The sequence below is a fragment of the Panicum virgatum genome, chromosome 7K, assembly GCF_016808335.1.
Source record: "Panicum virgatum strain AP13 chromosome 7K, P.virgatum_v5, whole genome shotgun sequence".
Taxonomy (NCBI): domain Eukaryota; kingdom Viridiplantae; phylum Streptophyta; class Magnoliopsida; order Poales; family Poaceae; genus Panicum; species Panicum virgatum.
This window is the reverse complement of record NC_053142.1, coordinates 47,396,282-47,410,524: the sequence shown is the minus strand read 5'-3', so window position 1 is coordinate 47,410,524 and position 14,243 is coordinate 47,396,282. Positions and strand designations below refer to the sequence as shown.

Below are 14,243 nucleotides of genomic sequence, written 5' to 3'. Positions count from 1 at the left end.
TTGATAGTCAAATCATTATGCAAAACGGAGCTGTTTGTTTGTTGCAGAATTTTTTTTATTATTAGAACAATTAAAAAATTATTTTACAATAAAAAGATTATCCCCACAATAAATTCGACTAGATCATACATATAAACCGATTTTGGCTTTGCAGCTATCAGCTGGGCGATTTGGAAGTGCAGAAACAAAGTTATCTTTGATAACAAAATAATTCGACATCCGGCCGAGATCTTAATACATGCTTGTGTTTTTCTAAAATATTGGATATGTTTGCAAAATGAGGAGGTGCAGCTGGGGTTGCTGGAGGAGTCGGGACTCTTCTCGCATGTGCTCATCGGGCCCTGGCGCTTCAAGGTACGGCGGCCTCAAGAATGCTTCCGGCCCCGCCTACCCCTACAGTCGAGGAAACTGAGGAAGACTGATGATGCCTGTTTCCTTCTATCGCCTCCTGTACTTCAGTACTGTGCGTCCACCATGTTGTGGCGTTTATTTTGGTTTATAATATGTTTCTCTTTATACTCTGAACCATCGGTCTACCTAGGAATCCTAGTGTTAGGCTTCTTCCCGTTGAACTTTCTTGCTTGAAAGTCAGGCTAGAAAAACTTGGGCTTGCCCCCTTCCCTCCTTCATCTCTGCTCCCTACACTCAGAGTAATTCTGTTCTTGAATGGAATTGGGGGAGGCCTCGTTTCGAAAAAAAAATACATATAAACCGATTTATTTGGCCAGTTTTAGATCTCAAAATACAGAATCCTAGAAGAGCGCTTGTTACGGCAGCCCATGCTCGCCCGATATACAGAGGGAGAGAGGCGCGCGTTGCATGTGCTTTGTTGGAGTCGTTGGGCTTTCGCACCGCCAGCTCCCAGCATCAACCTGCCTGGCAAGCGGTGGTGGGCCTGTTCGACGATCTGTTCAGCTCCGACTTTACCTATTGGGCTTAGGCCAGAAAGCTCTGTTCTACTTGGGCTGGGCTGGGATGCATGGTTATCATCGATCTTCAGATATTTGGGGCTTTCACGAACGAACCAACCAACCTGAAATTTTCAAAGCATTCCATCATATTCGCTTCAAATTCCTGTTTATTTGTCTTCCGCGTCCAAATTCGAGCGATGAGCAGGAGCAGAATTTGCCAATTTGCTCAATCCGCGACCTCTGCAACTGCTTTTATCCTACAAACTTAACAAATCGCATCAAATTCATCGAGGTCTGAACTTGGCTGTGCAGCTACCCAGCTACTGCTCCATCTTCCTGGACCGGGTCCTCAAGTCAAGCTCGCTCGCTCTCTCTCTCTCTCTCTCTCTCTCTCTCACCACCGGGCGCCCGTCGCGGCCGCCACAGGCCAGCCCAGCAGCAGCAGCAGCCAGGCAGCCATGGTGGAGAGGCCGCAGCGGAGGAAGCCGCTGGTGCTCGCCTCCACGCAGGCGCTCCTCGACTCGCTCCCGGGGGACCGCCCGCCGCCGCCGCCGCAGGAGCCGGTGCGCCTCCGGGCCGGCGTCCTCCGCTTCCCGTCGTGGGGCGGCGCCGAGTTCGGGGAGCTCGCAACCTTCGTCGCCCTCCCCGCGCCAGCGCTCCGAAGGCTCGCGGTCGTCACCGGCACGCCTGTACGTCCCACCTGTTTCGATTCGGGCCAGGACACAATTGTTTGTTGCGAATTGCGTAGTCCATGCGGCAAAATTCGATCCGTTAGGGGCTTCGTTGAGGAAGCTACGCTTGCTGCTTTCAGGAGGAAATTCGGGTCTCGTGGAATTGGGTTGCTCATAGAACTAGAAGGATGAATTTGACTGCTAGATAGTCAGAATGGGCTCCAATAATTGATAACTACTGTATAATGAACATGACTTCTAGATCACGGATACTGGAAAAACTGACCATTCTGAGCGTGCATTTATGTTTCCAATTTAACTGATACAACCTCTGTGCAACCATTTGAGCTTTAATGGGAAATTGGTAGGAGTACTATGTAGGAAACTCTGCCTGGTGCTTTAAGGAGCGAATCGGATCTCGTTTGGAATTTTTTTCTCATCAAATTAAAGGCTGTCCTGTCATCATCACTTTTGGTGATGAAATACATGGGAATTGGTGATTTCTGTATCCAGATTTGGAATGGGTGCCATGGGCAATAAGCTTAGAGCATCGCAGCTGCTACGATTAAGCATTGTGGCCATGAATTTGTATATTCAACAGTGACTTTGCAAGTTAATCTCTGATATAATCTCTGTGCAATTTTTTGAGCTTAACTAGTAATACTGCGTAGGATTCTCTTCTGTTGATTAGGTTTGGAGCATTGCAGTTGCAAAAATTAACCGTTGCAGTCATATCCCATATGCTTATATTTTGACTAATGGTTTAGCAAGTTGATCTCTGATATAATATATGGTAGATGGTGAATTAGTTCTGTGTAGGATTATCAACTGTTGATATTAGTGAAATAATATGCAGCTATTGATGTGCAGGTGCTTGTCAAGAATGCTGACAATAATGTCGGGAGAATTGTTAAAGCAATATTACTTGATCGCCCATCTCTTGACGAGTCTGGGACAGAACAGACTGATCATGCGGCATCTGCCTCTCCTCATGGTCGTGCTATGGGTATCTTACCTTTTCGTTCGTTTCCTGCTACTGGTTTTGCATCTGTGGATGAAGATATCGCTTATGTCAGCCCACTTTTGGCATTCAACTTGGGATTGCATGTTTCTTGTCTGAAGCTTCTTATCCAAAAAGGACAGGAGCCTTTCAAGTTTTGTTCTCGATCTGAAGAGCTTCATTCTGCTTCCAATGCTGGGAGTGATCTTTCCCTTCACTTAGACCTTCTTCCATGTGCTCAAGTTCCTAAATATGCTTCACATTTACGGGTTTCTGTTGTGAGGATTCCTGAATGTGGTGTGCTTGCTTCTTTAAAGATAAATTCATCCTTTGGAGAAAGTGACTACCAAGACATGGTGGATCAAGCTTTGAACGAGTACTTTAAGTTTGATAGGTTCCTAGCAAGAGGGGATGTCTTTTGCATACGGAACAATTGGAATTGTGGCATGAGCTCCTGTCTAGCATGCAATAGGCAGGATGATAATTTGCGTCCTCGTAATATGATCTACTTTAAGGTAAATTACCTATTTTTCATACTTCAAATACACTATAATCCATAAATACGACAGATGATAATGAACTCTTAGCTTACACTTAGCTGCATTACTCATAATTGTATAAGAGTTTTGATTTGTTACTGTTTTAATTTGCTAGGTGACAAGCATGGAACCATCAGATGAACCTATTCTTCGTGTTAATTGCAATGAGACAGCCCTTGTGCTTGGGGGAGCTGCTTCTGCTGCAATCCCCCCTTACTCCTTCTTTGCTGCTTCTGGTGACTCACTTCCTTTGCATGGTGAAATAGTGGAGCATTTAGCCTCTATCATTGCCCCAGCATTATGCCCTTCAGATATATTACCAAAAATCAAGTTTTCCACTTTTATATACGGCCCTTCAGGTTAGTGCACTTCAGTGATAATTTGATTAAATTTATCTCTAAAGATTACTAATCAATTTCCAATTGAACCTGTGTCCCCAAAAATGGTTGGTTAACAGGATGCGGAAAGCGCACAGTGGTGAGGCATGTTGCTAGCCATCTTGGTCTGCACGTGGTTGAGTGTAGCTGTCATGATCTCATGACTTCGTCAGAAAGTGGTGCACCTGCTGCACTTACAGCTGCCTTCAAAGAATCTCAGAAGTACCTACTTTTTTCTGTCTTTCCCCTTCTTATTCTCTGTTATTGAAACTTATGAAAATACCGTACTCTTTATTTTTTATTTCTTATGTGGAATACATTACATTTATTGACTTTCATGTGGTTTATTTATCTCTTTGACATTTATTTTATTTAATAACTTTCTTTGTGAAGGTATTCCCCTTGTATAATGCTTCTTCGACACTTTGATGCAATTGGGAATGCATCCTCCAATGAGGGCCCAGAATCTGAGCAATCTGGGATTGCGTCAAACATTGAATCTGTTATCAAGCAGTACACTGGACAAAGTTGGGCTGCTACGGACTCGATGCCAGGAAGAGATGTAAATGGGATCTCAGTAAGTCTTGATTCCTCTTATTAGTAACAAGATATAATGATATAAGGCCGTCTATACATCAGATTCCTTATTATTGGGTTGTCTCTTGCAGTACCCTGTGGAGCCTGAATATGTAAGCTCTCTTCAGATTATACTAATTGCAACTGCAGACAGTTCTGAAGGAATGCAACAATCAATTAGGCGATGTTTCCGCCATGAGATTGACATGAAGACTATGAATGAAGAGCAGAGAAAGAAACTGATATCTGAGACACTTCAAGGCATTGCAACAGTTGCAGATGAGGTACCTTTTAGTCATTTTTCAGCCCAAAACCTTTTTCCCTCCACTTGCGATGCATCTCCTGCTTATGCATTTTCCCTTTTCAGAGTATTGATGACAAGTTCGTAAAAGACTTAGCAGCACAAACGTCAGGATTCATGCCGAGAGACATACTTGCACTGGTTGCAGATTCTGGTGTGTCTTTTGCACATAAAATTGCAGCAGAGAAAGATAGCAAAGGAATCAGTGATCATGAGGAGATCCTTCCAGAAAGCTCTTCTGCCACTCAAAATGAGGAAATACATTTCTGCAAAGAATATATTCTGTGTTCCTTGGAACGAGCTAAGAAAAGGAATCGTGCTGCACTGGGCACACCCAAAGTAAACATTTTAATTCTAACTTTCAGGACCAGCAGTCGATAGCCCATGAATTGTATATACCGATTTTACCTTGATTCCTCTGATCACCTTGTTTGGTTTTTAGGTTCCCAATGTCAAATGGGAGGATGTTGGTGGGCTAGAGGAAGTGAAAAAGGTTATTCTAGATACTATTCAGGTAAATTGACTTTGATTAAGGTGTAAATATCAACGACATCAATATTACTCGCTCTTATATATGAAAATGAGATTTTGTCTACAGTAGTTTAAGCACTACTAGGTTTGTCAGTTTTGGGGGATATTGACCTTTTTTTACTTGATATTTCAGTTGCCACTGATGTACAAACACCTTTTTTCTTCTAAATTGCGGAAGCGATCAGGTGTCCTGCTTTATGGACCTCCAGGAACAGGGAAGGTAGGTCTAAAGGGTTTCGTCCTTAAAAATGAGCTGATTTTTTTTAAAAATTTTTACCTACGAATAGATAAGCGTATCCAAAGGCACTATGATATGGGGTCGCTAAAATGATTCTTACTTGAACTTTTAGACCTTATTGGCGAAAGCAGTAGCTACTGAATGCTCGTTGAACTTTCTTAGCGTGAAAGGTCCAGAACTGATAAACATGTATGTTGGAGAATCAGAGAAGAATGTTAGGGACATTTTTGAGAAGGTATGAAAAATTACACAGCCATATAATTATCGTAAAAATACATAGATTTTATTTTTTCCAATTTTTAATTGTTAATCCCAGGCTAGATCTGCACGCCCTTGTGTCATTTTCTTTGATGAGCTTGATTCCCTAGCTCCAGCACGAGGATCCTCGGCAGATTCTGGTGGTGTTATGGACAGAGTTGTTTCCCAGGTATAATTGTCTTCTTTCCTGAGTTGGTGACACCGTTCCTCATAAATTTTCTGTTGAAAATGTCGTCCTGTCTCACTTCTCTTTTTTTCGTGTTTGATAGTTACTTGTGGAGATAGATGGGTTGAGCGATAACAGCCAGGTTTACTCCACCATGCTATACTTGCTTTTACCTTCCATGAAGGATGCTTGACATCAAAGGATTTTTTCTTAAATTGTTTGTAGGACCTTTTCATTATTGGGGCTACCAATAGGCCCGACCTTCTTGATTCTGCTCTTCTTCGCCCTGGACGGTTTGATAAGCTTCTCTATGTTGGTGTAAATACTGATGCATCATACAGGGAAAGGTTGTTAGTTGTTACCTGTAGTTTTCAATTTGTCTATTTCAGATTCGTGGAACTGTGATCTCAGTTTAATTGGCATATACAGGATCCTTAAAGCACAGACGCGCAAATATAAGCTCCACAGTAATGTTTCTCTCTTGTCAGTTGCTCAGCGTTGTCCTCCAAACTTTACCGGTGCCGATATTTATGCACTGTGTGCAGATGCATGGTTTCATGCAGCAAAGAGATCCGTGAGTGTTTCTGCTCTCTTGCTTTGTACATTGGTTTTTTCTTATCTTTGCTCTGTTAAACTTACATGTGGTATTTTCAGGTTAAAACATTTGAAATTGATCCTTCAAGAAATAACGATGTCAGCGCTGAAGAGGTCATTGTTGAGATTGATGATTTTATGACGGTAAAACTCTGAACCATTTTGAGTAAGCATGGTAATTTGTGGTTGCATGTTTGGAAATAAAAAAAACATTGTTGTTACTACACAGGTATTAGGAGATATATCACCATCACTATCACTGGAGGAGCTTCAGAACTACGAACAGTTGAGGCAGAAGATTGAAGGGCCTTCTAGATGATGATGTTAGCAGTAATATTTTATTTCCCATTGATGATTTTGTCCCACCAGAGACACCCAAGGTTCAGAGTCTTAGGCCTTGTTCGGCTGGCTGGCTGGCTGGATGGCTGGCTGATTTGGCGTGAGAGGAAAATACTGTTGGTTGGCTGGCTGGCTGATTTGGCGTGAGAGGAAAATACTGTTGTGGTTGGCTGAATCTCTCAGCCGAACAAGGCGTTAAACTGCTAACATTTCCTGAACTTCCATCTCTTAATTACAATATTTTCTTTTTACAATTGCAGTGCTTGTTTTGACAGATGGTGCCATGACGACCCGTTCAGATCAGGCTCTAGAGTTTCGCTGGAAAAAAGGAAAACAAATAACTATCGATGCATTTGTCCCATATGCAATCTGACTGTGTGCAGACTTTTTGATGGGACATTTCAGGTATTATACCACCACTCACCCTGCTGGTAAACCAAGCTCGAGTCAGCTCGTCAAGTCAACACATTGTTATATACAAAAAGAAATGAAAAAAATAGTAACGTTCTCAAGTGGCCTCATTCTCCGTGACTTGCCAGCATCTTGGGTTTGACAATTATGCAAGCCAAGCTCCACTACTACCGCTACTATGGCATGCAAGTGTGTGAACAAGCCAGAACGCCCCGGGCTGTCTGGTCAATCCCCGGGGCGCGACCGAGACCGGGCAGGTCCAACCAATCATCGCGCGCGTCTCGTAATTCGTAAACGCTGGCGCCAAAAATCATTCGTCGGAGCGGCCGGGAGCGGCGCCGCCAATCACCACTGTACAATACGCCCGCCCTGTTGATCCTGGGATCCGTTCGGATGTGCTTGTTTAGTTGTTTACTTGTTTAGCGTGGCCACGCCGAAGCTTCAAGCAGCCACGGGCGGATTTAGCGGTGGGGGTGGTCGGAGCCCCGGCTACCTCCCTGCGGACAATGGGAGCCTCTTTGAGTCTCACCTAAAAATTTTAGAAGAAAGAAGTAAGAAAGAATGAGAAGGAGAAAAGGGTGAATGAAAAGGAGAAGAAAGAAGTTAAAAGCTCCGTTGCTAGATTCGCCAGAATTAAAGCAGCAGTTGCAGTCTGATCCCATGGAGTCAGCGACGGCGATGCATGCATTGACTAACGCGTACTGCTACTTCCTTCACTTTCACTTTCTTTTGTTTTTGTGGAAACGAGTACGAGTATGCCAAATCACTCTCTCTTTCACTTGGATAAGATAAGCATATATAGGGCGTGCGTGCGTAAGTATGTCGACCTCGATCATATCAGTCCCGATACCGCGAAGCGAAAGGTTCGCGCTCACACGGCTGGCGCAGTGGCGCTTGCTGTACGTCGTCAACCACCGGCCCCGCCGAGCGAGCGAGAGCATGCGCGCGGCGGCCAAATCACGCGTCAGCCTCCGTGCTCTGGAACCCCGGCCGGCGTGCTGTGGCGTCCGCGGCGGCGGTCTAGCTAGTCTGTCGTTGCGTGCGGAGAAACCACCCTGGGAATGGAGAACGGGGAACGGGCGAATCTCGGCGACCGGCGCAGAGGCAGGGACGGCGACGAGGCCGAATTTATCAGCGAGGCAGTCCGCACGGAACCAGAAGCGTTTCGATCGGTCCATCCCAACTCGCGCACGCGAGGATCGGATGAATGAGCAGCTTTGGGTTGACGACGACAAGCAAACTTATGGATGGCAACGGGGCTATCCCCGCCGGGTAACGAGCAGACGTTCTGCTCCCCGAACGTGGAAAAACAGCCCGTCCCCATCCCCGTCCCCGCACGCGGGGGAGGATTCTTCCCCGTCCCCGTCCCCGTCCCCGAGCGGGGATCTGGCACCCGACGGGGATCCGTCCCCGAAACAAAAGGAACAGCAGGCTGGTTGCCCGCTCGTTGTGCCCTCACCTGCGCGCCGCCTGCTTGCCCGCACGCCAGCTCGCCGCGGCCCGCGCCGCCTACTCGCCCGCTCGACAGCTCACCGCGGCCCACGCCGCCTGCTCGCCCGCTCACCAACTCGCCGCGGATCGCGCCGCCACCCTGCTCGGCCGCTTGCCCTACCGTCGCCGCGGATCCACTTGCCCCTCCACGCCACGCTGGATCCGCAACCCCGCCAGCCAAGAATGGTAGAGCTACGTGGCGGCGGCGGGCCTCGAGCGGTCGTGGGGCGGGGGCTTAGGCGCTTGGCCCTATGCCGCGCCTGCGCCGCAAGGACGACGGGATTTCGGGCGGAGAAGAATGGGGACTCTCTTTTTTTATTGGAAGAACGGGGACTCGAACTGTCAAAGGCTGCGGGAGACTGCGGGAGACGGAGGGGCCAGTTGGATGCTAGGGCTAGGAGTTTGGTGACTTTTATTTAGTATCCTTGGGCTACTATATTACCTGGGCTTTTTTTTGGCCCATGCTGCCGTGCACAGTACTGATCCCCGACGGGGAACGGGGACGGGGAGACAGGGAACGTCCCTGCCCCCGCTTCACCCGACGGGGACAATATTTGTCCTGTTAAGCTCCCCGCGGGGATTAAATACACCCCAATTACATCCCCTAATAGATGAAATCCCCATCGGGGATCGGGGATCGGGTCCCCGTTGCCATCCCTAAGCAAACTGTACGTTCCCAGTTTGATTTGAACACACTTGCTGCAAGCTCATCCTAAAAGAACGGAAAAGGTCTATACTCCATTCAGGGCCGGTCCTGATGATCTGGGGGCCTGGTGCGAGGGATTACAGTTGAGGCTCTCTAAAAAATAGTGATATTAATAATAGCAATAATAATTATATATATATAAATTTTGCTAATAAGCCAGATGCATCAAAAATAGATTTATGTAAAAAATTATACAAATTAGTATTATATGATATTATCTTAAAAATATATTCTAGCAACTCTATATGCAAAGTCATTAACTAAGATGTAAATCAATATCGTCCATATACTTCTTGAAGCTTGAAAATTCAAAAACAAATAGCAGCTGAAATTTGAATTCTAATGCATGCGAGAGACGTTTCATAGCAAAGTATGACTCATGGGACGCCAACACACAAACGCTAGAGGTAGTCATGCATAGGCTAGGCACAACATAGTCGTAAAGTCGCGGCGGCGGCGGCATCGTTCTTGCTTGGAGCACTAGAGGTGTCGAGCTCAGTGTAGCCGTGTGGATGTGGATTGTGTAATCTCACCTAATGCAGCTATTAATCAATGTTAGTTAATTGCATCACAAGGAATGAGGATATGGCATAACGCGGTGCACGCGGAGTCACCAGTCATGAGGAACCTTGCGCGACTGGTCATTTTATTTAGAGCAAGTATTATAAGGTGATTTAGGTAGACTAAATGGAATGCTACATCATATTTATGCTAAGTTGGAGGGGAAAGAAAAGAAGTGGGTTGCAAGTTTAAAAGCTACTCTCAGCCGGCTATAACACGGCAGTAAACTTGGTGAGAAAATGAGAGAAGAGAGATGAATTAATTATTAATGATATATTCCATCTATATAGTTAACTATTACATAAGATGATTATTAGATTGGCTTAAGATGACATACCAATAAATAGTCCGCAGCTGTCTAAATTATTAATCTTGCCTTTACTTATCTATCTAGCGCTATAATTATACCTATATACATACATACTGTACCTGGATTTTGGGGGCCCGGGGCGGTCGCCCCTCTCGCCCCCCCCCAGCCGGGCCTGACTCCATTAATTGAGAAAACGAACTGTTACCAATATGAACACTTGGAAGTTCATCATCATCGTCTAAAGTACTAGTAACTAGCGAGATGGCCCGTGCAAATAGCGTGGGTAGCTAGGTCTATGCTAATATTTCAATCTCGAGGTTTTGCCGGCTTAGTCTTCGAGGATACTCATAGGGGTTGGGTTTGCGTACGTGTATTCATAGGGGTGTGAGTGTGCGTGCGTTATGAGTGTCTTAGTTGTACTGTGTAATCTCAAAAAATAAATAAATTATTTTTTACTCTAAAATAAATTTATGTAAAAAATTTTGTTTAGTTGTGTCGTTGTAATTTTTTTTCTAATATGCCAGATCAACGCATTGTCCATGCTTTATCCATCATATTTTTATTATTTATGAGGTGTATTCATGTGTAATATGAATTCATGAGTAAAGATATTTTCTTATATAGATAATATTTTTATTATTTATTAAAAGTAATATATAAATTGAAGCCTTTTCATATATTATTTATATATAGTTAATCTTTTAATTTTTGATTGTGGTGTACTTTTTTGTTTGACAGTTCGAAGTGACAGATATTCTTGAATATTTTTTTTGAAGAAACTCTATTTGAGTGATGTAATGTATTCTACTATAGATCATTGGATAATAAGTTTTGAAGTTTGAATTCAAATCTTAATAGGTCGTAGAGGCTGCATCCCCTTTATTAATTCTGATCATGCCAAATCTCCCTTTCTTTCTTTGTTCTACAATCTCCAAATACTTCATCTTCATGCATACTACATTTATCTCCCTGCTGCTGCATCTTTTCCGGGTCAACAAATTCACTATTGTGCAAGCAATTCAAGTTATAGCTTCTCTCTGTGCTCATCAAATGCCCTGTTGACTTCTAATCTCAAGGAGCCCTGCCCACGACACCATGGTAATTAATCGAGACTGCATCTTGGGCCATTTATGTTATCCCATCTCATCGAGAACTACATGTATCTTGCTATAGATATGCATTTGTATCAAATATCAATCTCAATTTGCATTTTGGCTGGCTTAGCTTGCCGGCTTGCGGAGGTGCAGCGGTAGCAGCTGCCCCCAACGATCGCTGCGAGCGGTGTAGGGGAAGTGCGACACCGCCAAAACGTGTGCACACTGCACGCCCAGACCTGTTGACCGAGTGCCGTCGTGCAGGTCATACCTAGTCGCAAGGTTACCGTCATGCTGCAGCGGCATCACCATAGATTTATGATAGGACAGTGGTGCGGCCAATTTGTTGCTCTGGGTGGAAGCCTTTTCCGATCTTGTGCCAGTATCATCCACCATATTTTTTGTGCATCGTTTGCCATTTGAGACATCATGGCGGTGTCTCTTGCAACTGTCATGGATCTAGAGGTTGGTATATATCTGTCCATATGGATATAGAGGTTGGTTTGTCCAATACAAAAAAAAATATTTTCTCATCACCGCCGGTAACCACCCAAAATTGTCCATCATTAGTCTGTTCCCTTTGATCATCCTCATCGATTTGCTGTATGGAGCCAATGTGCATACGATTGATGATTTATTTTAATAGTTGATATTTGTTTATCCATAGTTACATTTGCTTCTACTACCATATTGAATACGGACATCCCGAAGTTAGAGTTGTATTTAATACTGTTATCATATATGCTAAATCAATCTCTGTGAATTAATATTTTACTGTGAAGTTAGAGTATAAATTAGAAAAAATTTATATTTGATATGGACTCTTTAGGCTAGTATATACTGTTAGATCTTTATAAATCCAACCGTTTAAATCCTACTGTTTTTTAGATTAATGTGTGAATTTCTAGACCATCTTTGTATTTGACGATATAGATAGTGGTGAGCAAAACGATTTCAATTGGCTTCCTAATAGCCACGTAATTCAGCACAATTTTTCCAAGCAAGTGCATTTGATAGTTTGTTACGGGTTCGGACAAAAATAGAGTTTTATTTATTTTTCCTCATAATTCTAAGTAACACATATGGAATTCTTGTTTTTTATTATTTTGTTTTCCTTAAGGTCACGTAGAAGGTTGTTTTTCCTTTCTTGATTCACGCTTATGGTTAAGACACGTGAATCTATTATATTAGTTTCTTAGTTGTATTTTTTCTTTGATGTTTTTTTCCTTCACATGAAATTATTTTTTCTAATAGCACACCAATCAAATTTTGATCGACACTGTTATTTAGTTATTTTTTATTTACTAATATTTACGATATGGACTCTTTAGCCTAGTCGAGACCGTCAGATCTTCGTAATATCTAAGGGTCTAGATTCTTCTGTTAGTCGTATTTGATACGGACACTTTGGATTAATATTTGGCTGGACTTTGTGGATTAGTTATATTTGACATGGACTCTTTGGGTTAGTTTTATTCGACATGGACTCTTTAGATTAGTCTAGACTGTTAGATCTTCATAAAATCTAACGGTTCAAATTCTTCTCTTTTTTAGATTAACGTGGGAATTTCTAGACTCTCTCGGCGAACGTGGTGGCTTCTTTTAACACTGTCAAGCCTCCTGGCAAGCTTCACGACACTTGCCCAAGCATCATTATGAGCCCCTTTGGATGTCGGTTCCTCTGGTAGCCTTCATGACGAGCTTCACGATAGTGATGACAGTGTTTTGCAGCTTATTTGTGGATTCATCCAGGTTTGCGCTTCTGTGATGTGTGGAGGTGTTCATGTGTGTCTGGCCATTTGACCGGGTATGTAATTGGCTCCTCTTTGAGGTGCCTTAATATAAGACCGCGGCTTCTATAATATATGTTATAGGTTTATTTTCTTAAAAAAGTAGCATAATACAGTCAATGCTCATCTTCATCAATTTTTTTCACTGTCAGATGAGGTTGCGACTGGACACATCTGGTGTCTACATGTTATGCTTCCCCAATCATCTAATTATACTTTGCAACAATGAAGTGTTGACTAATGTTTAATTTTTTTATTAAATGCATATCAATAGTTCATTGCAAATTTATCTATTTACTAATCATACTTGGCATAGACTCCTTGGTCATATCCTATTTTTCTTAATCATTTTAGTTCTGCAATTATCTATTTATTAATTGTATTTGATATTCACCCTTGAGTTTCCTTATTTTTCTAATTCCAAATTTATCTATTTATTAATCATACTCGGTATGGACTCTTTGGTCACATATCCTAATTTTTTTAATTTTAATTTCAAAAGTAGTTATTTATTAATTATATTTGGTATGGACTCTTAAATTAGTCTATACCGTTAGCTAATCATATTCAATATCTACTATTTTATCACAGGCTAATTTTTCTTTTCTTTTATTTCGAATTTAGGTATTCTAATCATATTCATCATGTACTCTTTGGTCAAGTCCTAATTGTTATTTTTTAAAATCCAAATTTAGCTAGTTACCAAAGACTCTTAATTATTAATCAGATTTGATATGGACTCTATAAGTTAGTTTAGATAGTTAAATCTTCGTAAAATCCAATAGCATACATTTTTCTCCTTTTTAGATTAATTTGAGAAATTTTAGACCCTCTCGGCGGATATGGTGACTTCTAACACTGAATCTGTTGTCGCCTTTTGCCTAGTCATTAGTCTTGACTTTGCGTTGACCATAGATACAGTAGGATTTTTGTCATCTTTAATCTACAAATCTGCTAGCTACTTCCAATAATGTCATGTTATTTCCCTTGTGCTTGCAAACGGGAAAGTGTTGAAGGTGGCCAGTGATATAAGGATAAAAAAGGAAGATACATGATGTTAAGTTTTTTTTATGAACTTTGCTAATTTGTTAGGTTGGTTGGGTGAATTTGTCCACTCGGTTCGAGTTTTTGACTCAGCACGGATGCTTGTATTTTCTTTAGATTTATGCTAGACATTAGCAATAATATCTTAAGCGTGCCCGGCAAGTCTCCTAAGATAACTTTTCTTAATCTCAAGATCAATCAGCTTAGTCTCTCTGAGGATGCACATAGAGTAGTGTCAAGTGCATATTTATAGAATTAATTAAGCGTGAGTATATGTGTGCATATGTGCTTTTACTTTGTTTTATAAAATTATTTTTTATAGTTGGAGGATAAAA

The 14,243-nt window shown here is 42.5% G+C and overlaps 1 protein-coding gene and 1 long non-coding RNA gene across 5 annotated transcripts; both read left to right on the top strand.

Moving 5' to 3' along the window:
• Positions 1-1,059: 1,059 nt before the first annotated feature.
• On the top strand, positions 1,060-7,022 carry LOC120641791 (peroxisome biogenesis protein 6-like). 4 transcript variants are annotated; one of them, XR_005662409.1, is made up of 17 exons: positions 1,060-1,600; positions 2,453-3,097; positions 3,237-3,480; positions 3,579-3,720; positions 3,892-4,075; positions 4,167-4,358; positions 4,442-4,714; positions 4,818-4,889; positions 5,040-5,126; positions 5,257-5,379; positions 5,461-5,571; positions 5,672-5,710; positions 5,794-5,915; positions 6,057-6,142; positions 6,223-6,306; positions 6,392-6,542; positions 6,777-7,022. XR_005662409.1 is itself a non-coding variant. In XM_039918024.1 (16 exons), the coding sequence occupies exons 1-16, from the start codon at positions 1,370-1,372 to the stop codon at positions 6,479-6,481; spliced, it is 2,784 nt and encodes a 927-aa protein (XP_039773958.1). In that variant the 5' UTR covers positions 1,278-1,369; the 3' UTR covers positions 6,482-6,748. The 4 variants fall into 4 exon arrangements, 1 of the variants encoding a protein (XP_039773958.1); XR_005662408.1 differs by having other exon boundaries at positions 1,278-1,600; positions 5,998-6,142; positions 6,762-7,022; XR_005662407.1 differs by having other exon boundaries at positions 1,280-1,600; positions 5,998-6,142.
• Positions 7,023-10,180: 3,158 nt separating this feature from the next.
• Positions 10,181-12,953, top strand: LOC120641792. The gene is made up of 2 exons (XR_005662410.1): positions 10,181-11,078; positions 12,629-12,953. It is a non-coding gene; the product is annotated as an uncharacterized LOC120641792 (long non-coding RNA).
• Positions 12,954-14,243: the final 1,290 nt, after the last annotated feature.

What these genes read in the sequence shown, in the direction of transcription:
- LOC120641791 (XM_039918024.1), top strand. Translation starts at nt 1,370, where the DNA reads ATGGTGGAGAGGCCGCAGCGGAGGAAGCCGCTGGTGCTCGCCTCCACG. An exon ending in GCCTTCAAAGAATCTCAGAA is followed by an intron (nt 3,721 to 3,891) that starts GTACCTACTTTT and finishes TTCTTTGTGAAG; the next exon opens with GTATTCCCCTTGTATAATGC. An exon ending in GGTTGAGCGATAACAGCCAG is followed by an intron (nt 5,711 to 5,793) that starts GTTTACTCCACC and finishes AATTGTTTGTAG; the next exon opens with GACCTTTTCATTATTGGGGC.